This window comes from Pygoscelis adeliae, unplaced genomic scaffold (genome assembly GCF_000699105.1).
Source record: "Pygoscelis adeliae isolate BGI_AS28 unplaced genomic scaffold, ASM69910v1 Scaffold122, whole genome shotgun sequence".
NCBI classification, from domain to species: domain Eukaryota; kingdom Metazoa; phylum Chordata; class Aves; order Sphenisciformes; family Spheniscidae; genus Pygoscelis; species Pygoscelis adeliae.
In genome coordinates this window covers 5,221,464-5,227,991 of record NW_008824358.1, presented here as the reverse complement: position 1 = coordinate 5,227,991, position 6,528 = coordinate 5,221,464, and the positions used below count along the sequence as shown (strand labels likewise).

Below are 6,528 nucleotides of genomic sequence, written 5' to 3'. Positions count from 1 at the left end.
GAAAACGGAGGGAGATCATTGCCAAAAATAGTGCTGGTTTTTTCCAGAGTAATGAGGAGACTTTAAAAAAAAAAAAAAAAAATTGCCTGTGAATCTCCCACTGGTGGAGACAGTGGTGGAAGAGGGAGAAGAGCTTTGCCATGCAGCTGGTCTGATAAAGGCTCTTCCATGACCCGATCCATCACGCAGGGTGGTTGAAAGAAGAAAATGCCATGTGTGTGTCCCCACGCCTCGGCGATCTTCCCCACCCTGCCAGTGGTTATGGGATTATTCCCCCATGTGCAAGTGGTGTCACTAGGGATATATAAGTAGTTATTTCACGTGGCAGGATGCGTGTGTTTCTTCTTGCAGGCTGTATATGACCAAACTGCATGCGTGTGCATGGAGGCGTGCATATTCCACATGGGTTTGCTTTGCAGGCCAGGGTTTATATTCATGGAACGATGATTGTTATCTCGTCTGACTGCCTGAATAACCAAGGGCACAGGCTTACCTGTGAAACTTGCATGGGGTTTTCCTATCCTGAGTTCAGTGTCACCTACTGGAAACGCCACTATGCCATCTGCAAATTAAATTGAGGTATGCTTTTAATTGAAGACAAGGTCTGAGGCTAAGTATAGGAGTTGCTGCAGAAGACTAAGTGTTCCGTGGTACCCAGGAGGTCAGGCAAGAAGATTTAATGATCCCTCCTGCCCTGAAATCCAGAGCACTGCAATTTAGCTAATTATCTTTAAATGCAATTGGTCAGTTATGTATGTGTGCCCATACTCAGGAAGGACCCATGAAAGCTTAAATATACTACTGCTCTTATTTGTGGCTGCAAAACAAATTTGTAAAATAAAATTTCCCTTTTTTTTTTAAACATACCCTTGTCTTGGAAGCTCAGGAAAATACAAATCAGCAGGCTGTTAAAGACTCTTAAGACTCTTAAGAGTCTCGCTACTTTAGTGAGACACAAAAAGCTGTGGCTGGAGAAATGTGCAGTATAAGTTTAAGGTGTTTAATCTTACATTCCATATTAAGCCTAGAAACACCTGAAGATGAAAGTAGTTTTTGTTTAAATGCTGACAATATGCCCTTGAAGATTTCATATGGAAATTAAGTCAATTACTGTTTCTGTAATGCAATTACTGTTTTATTAGGAGCACTATAATTTTAACGTGTTGGTTAGTATTGATCAGAAGAATCTACGTGTGATAATATATCTGGGATGAAGTACTGTATGACTCAGCTGACCTGAATTTATCCTTCGTAAGAATAAAATTTGGCAAGTGTGAAGAAGTCTGGCAGCCTCGCTTTCCCCATCTGTACAGTGGCACCTATGTATTTTCCTGCCTACACTATTCCTTGGCAATTTATGGATAAAAAAGCAGTTTCTAACTAATACATATTTAATAGTAATCCATAAAAGTTGTCATGATGTAAGTAGTGCCACTTCTAAAATGCTAATATACTAAATTTGACATTATCAATTCATTTTTGTAAATCCCAAATATATGCTTGTATTCTGCCTTGTCTCTCTGTTCCCCAGCCATTCAAAGCTCTGCTGCTGGCATTGAAATGCTACCTTTTCTTCTGACTTTTATAATCTATGTCTGATTTGACTATTGATATATTATTATACTTTTAAAATAGTTGGTTATTTCCTTTCTGGTTTTACTTTTTCTTACATTCATCCAGTCCATGTTAAAAGTACAGTGGATTTGTGATAAATTAATTATAACGTTTCTTTTCTTTTGCACTCTCATTGCAGTTCCTTCCAGTTTGTAGCTCACTGTTTTGCTCCAGCTTTATGCACTGTGGGTGTTTTACATGAAATATTTGCCACGGCATCATTTTGCCTGTGAAAACAGTGGAACGATGACAAGTTTCATTTTGGGCTCTGTAATTTTGGTGCATAGTCTTGATTGGTACCAAAATGCAATTTGGATGTAGAATCCATGTTGTAGGAACTTTATGGTGTGATATGATCATACTGATATTTTATTAAGATAGTGGACGTGGGAATCCTCTCCTCAGGATGTGCATATGGTATTGGTACCACCTCATCAACAACGTATTTGGGAATGTTTTTGCTTTGTATTTATATTCTTGCATCGTCTTAGGAGAACGTAGCAATATGTAGCAGCAGGTTTAGAGGTAGTTTATCATTAGTGAGCACGGAGGTAATTTCAAAGCAGAGGAATGTTTGGATTAAGCCTGGAGGGGTGTTCTTCATGATTTTCCTCAGGCTACCGGTAAGTTTTGTTCACAGGGCTGCAGCATGCTCGCTTGGGCTGGCAGCCTGGGAGCCAAAGGCAAGATGGGATAAGCCATATGGGATTGGTGGGGTAGCTGGGCAAGAGGGGTTGGGGACCCCAGAGATCTCCCCGAGTATTTCATGCTGCACATGAAGTACCATGGGCCTCGAATGCTACCACAGCCAGCAGGTGACGTAGCTGCTCTCGTCTGCAGTTAGGGTGCAGGTTTCTGCCTGGCTTCCAGGGAGATTTCTCCGTCCTTTCACTCCTGTGTGCTGGAAGTAAGCTAGAAATGAATCGCCATAATTTCATTGTGAACCTCGTAGCTGTCCATTATTCAGTCAAGGTTTCTGCTGAAATTTTGGGTGAAGTTTTTGGTACTGGGCTTTTTACTCTGTCATAACTATTAAAAACACATTCAGGAATGCTTAAGTATTACATTTTCTCTTGAGTGCTTGTAAATGCAAAGTAATTCCATTAGTGCTGCTTGTGGCAAGTCAGCCTTGAACTAGTGAACTGAGAAGGAAGCAACCCTACCTGCAAATCCAAAATGCACATACAATGCAGAGGGCCAAACAAATACGTGTACAGAAGGTAGCGGTATGTACGGCTGTCATGACTGTGCAAAGAACTGTACATATGCCAGCACAAAAGGAGAGTTTGGTGATAAATCTGCAGAAACTTAGCCTATATCATCCCGTGTTTCTGGAAAGGAGGCAAATAAAATTACTGTGATGCCTTTGAGACCCAGGTATCTGTTGGACTGTATGCACAAGCAGAAGTGGTTGCTGATAAAGATTTCTTCATTTCCCACCCATAAAAATGGCATGAGTATTCCTTTTGACCCCATCTTGTCAATTCTGCTTAGCATATTGGCTTTCCAGGGCTGTCTTGTATGCGTTTGTCCCTTCCTAGCAATCAGGGGTCATTTGTTCAGCTGGAAATACAGGATTTTGGGAAGCGTCACCTTCTAGTTTATTATTGTGTCAGCATTAGCTGCTTGGTAAATGTTGTCTAATGTTTATTGACCAGAAAAATTGTTGAAATTATATGTACAATGTGCCTTCTCACAAAAGCTATCCAAGAGGTCTTACTTCTTGGTAATATGAAGTTAGGAACATCAGCAACCAAACGTTGGAAAGAAATGCCTGTCTCATGAAATCCAGCCCTCCGCCATTTCTGATGGCTCAGCCATGGACAGCTCATTTGGGAGGTTTCACTGAAAACCCATTTTCCATGCTTTCACCATGGCACAGTGTTTCACAATACAGCAAACATAGCTAAAACACATGCATATTTTTATGATGATAACATGATTCCACCTGTTTTCCTTCTCATTTCAGGCTGCAAGATTCTGGTCATATGGAAAGTTTGCAGGGTTTGGGTTATGCCCACCCATTAGTATTAAAGACAGTTCCCTTTAAAGGACTCCAATTTGTTTGGCCCTGTGTAGTAAGACTGTAGTCTTACTGCTTCCAGTCTTGGAGTGTTTCTATTTTTCACGCTTTTACTCAGGTTTTCTTCAGCAAAGGCTCAGAGGAACTGCATTATTTTCCCATCGCTTGCACAGAATAACAGTAGGACCTTGGGGTTGTTCTGCCTTTGCTCATCAGCTGTAGGAACTGGGGCTGGTGTTGTCTTTTCAGGGTGTTGACTTCCCAGGATCCAGCTGCTTTGTGTTTATTCAGTTCCAGCTAATGCAATCTGTTCACTCCTGGGCTTTAGGCACTGTTAAAATACAAATAATAAATAATGACAATGGAAAACAGTTTTTGCCTTTCTCGACAGTCATATTGCTATTGCTCCGGAGATTAATGAGTGATTTAGTAGCAGTTATACTTCAGTTGGTTGCTAGTTGATTATTATTAAACAGAAATAATCTTACACTGCAATACACAGTATGATGGTAATCACCACTCTTGTTTCTGGTGGCCCCTGGAAGAGACGCCTGGTGATAGGACACAAGATACTGATTCTCCTGCTTATAATCAGTCGATCTTTTTATAAATCATTATAAAATACTATCCTAATTTTTTTTTGGTATGACTTCTCTGCGTTTTTAATTCCATAATTGTAACATGGATGTTATGCAATCATGAATGGGAGTAGATGTGAGTATGAGGAAGGAAACCTTTATAACCTATAGTCCACACTAAGAAAAAAATTGCTCACTGACTAAATTGTAGATTTCGCTCTGGTTCAGCAAAACACACAAGCATGTCTAGAACAGTGATTACATGCACAATTCTTCTGATCTCAAGGAAGAAGAAATTAAATAAAACAAACACTTTTAATGCCTTGCTTGATTTTAAGAGAACACGTAAATTCTTTGAAAACGGGGAGAACTGCTCTGTGCTTTGTAAACTGGAAATGTTTAGACTCCTCTGGTCTGAGCTTCGTGCTTTGGAATTGTGTCTGCAAGAGGTGCGGTTTGGGAAATAGTAGAGTGAAGTTTCAGTTGAGGCCTGTAAATGTCCTCAGTCTTGTATCTGAAGCACAAAATATCCTGGTGATGCACGTGCTAGTTCATTTGTCCCTGTTTTTAATCATTTTTACCTAGAAGCATGTGCTTTCTGTGTTCAGAAGGAATGTTGTATCCCTTGAGACTATTCTCTTCTCTTGTTGTGTGTCCTTCCCCTCTGTCCTTACCTGTGCTGCATGGTCTGCTTAATGAACGTGTGGTGTTGCCAGATGCATGTCTGTATGAACGCCAGTACACCTTAACTGGTGATAATGAGATCTCTTTCCATCCCTGCCTTTAGGTTGTGTGGAGGAAACTTGGAGATGCTGCAGGGTCGTGCCCTGGAATTAGACAACATTTGTCAGGAAATCAGTACAAAGGACCTATGTAAAAGGCCCTGAGCAAGTCCTCTCTCTGAAGAGTTTGAGCTGCCCATAAGAGAGAAAGAACTGACTGTGTCCACAGCGACTTCCCAGCTGACGACGGGGTGTCTGTATGCATTGCAAGAGACTTCATTGGAAACCAGTAGAGACTCTGCACAGAGGTCTTTCGGAGGAGCCGTGTTGTCAGTGTCCCCCGAATATTGCTGTTTCGGTATACTGGCTAATGAAATGCTGCCGCCGCATCGTCACTTCAACACACCACATTTAGAAGCACTGAGGTATTTCCATCCTAACTAAAAGATAATTGGGATTCTGCAGGAGTTACATGAAATAAGTTTTATTTTGGTTAGTTACGGTGAATCTCTAGTAAGTCTGAATGAATTTTCCACTGGATTTAACAGAGGTTTTTCATCAGACTGGAGAGACGTTGATAAACTGTGCCTTTGGTCTCCACAGTTTTGAGAAAGTCACTTCTTGGTAACTCACACTTCAGTCTGTAAAGTTAATGGTGCTTAGGCGATTTCCAGACGATTTTTTTGCTTTGGTAGAATACCTGCCTTTGGAGGTGCTAAAAGACCGTAAAGTCTCCTAACCAGCCAGTAGTGTAGCATAACTACAGTACTTGTAGTGAAACACAATTTCTTTCTAAATGAAAGTAAAGAGAGCTTTCTTTTCGATTCTCTTTGATGCACATCTTCTGAAGACGTGTACGATGTTCGCAGCCCTTTAATGAACAGCATACTTAGGTATCACTATTACAGGTCTCGAATCAGAATTTCCATCAGAGTTTTTTTTTTTTGAAAGTATTTTCCAATTGTCAGGATGCTAATTTCTACTGTTTAATTTAGAGACACACTGGTTTATTTAACAAGAGTCTATAAGGATCTAAAAGATTGCACTGCATTATAAAAAGCTTTTCTTGCCACTGTAGCATTCTTTCAAAGAAAAAGGTTTTATTATACTCAGAGCATGTCTTTCATTATTATGAGGCAGAAAGCTCTTGTTCAGATTGCCTGAGATTTGACCAGACGGCGCCCTAGATGTGCTTAGTTTATTTTTATCTCTGTGTATGACACTAGTTGTGTGTATTGAATTGCAATGATAGGTATTTTGTGTATATCTAAAAGCAATGATAGTTTCATGTATGAATGTGCAACAGGCTTGTGACTGAATGCTGTTGCTTAACTTTTCACCATAGTTGAGCATCAAAAAGACTAATAAAAGTTAAAAAAAAAAAAAAATAGGAATGCAACAATTCCTGGGTTTCTGGTTTGTTCTTGGTTACTAAGATTTGAGCCGAAGTCAGAACCTCTGTTTTCTCTGAGCTTGCAACGTGCTGTATTCGTGGGCTATTTGCAGTGGGATGTAGCTCGGTTGCTGTACAATCTTTTGTTATATAGGAGTATGATGTAAATCTGCTAACTGTCTTCAGAAAAGGTGTGTT

At 40.2% G+C, this 6,528-nt stretch overlaps 1 protein-coding gene across 1 annotated transcript in view; it reads left to right on the top strand.

The window, feature by feature from the left end:
* Nucleotides 1-6,302, top strand: part of CCDC85A (coiled-coil domain containing 85A) — an 84,329-nt gene extending 78,027 nt beyond the window's left edge. The window contains exon 4 of the mRNA XM_009319638.1: nucleotides 5,003-6,302. Coding sequence (XP_009317913.1) covers nucleotides 5,003-5,092 — 90 coding nt within the window. The 3' untranslated portion in view covers nucleotides 5,093-6,302. The remainder of the gene's footprint in view (nucleotides 1-5,002) is intronic.
* The last annotated feature ends 226 nt before the right edge of the window (nucleotides 6,303-6,528 follow it).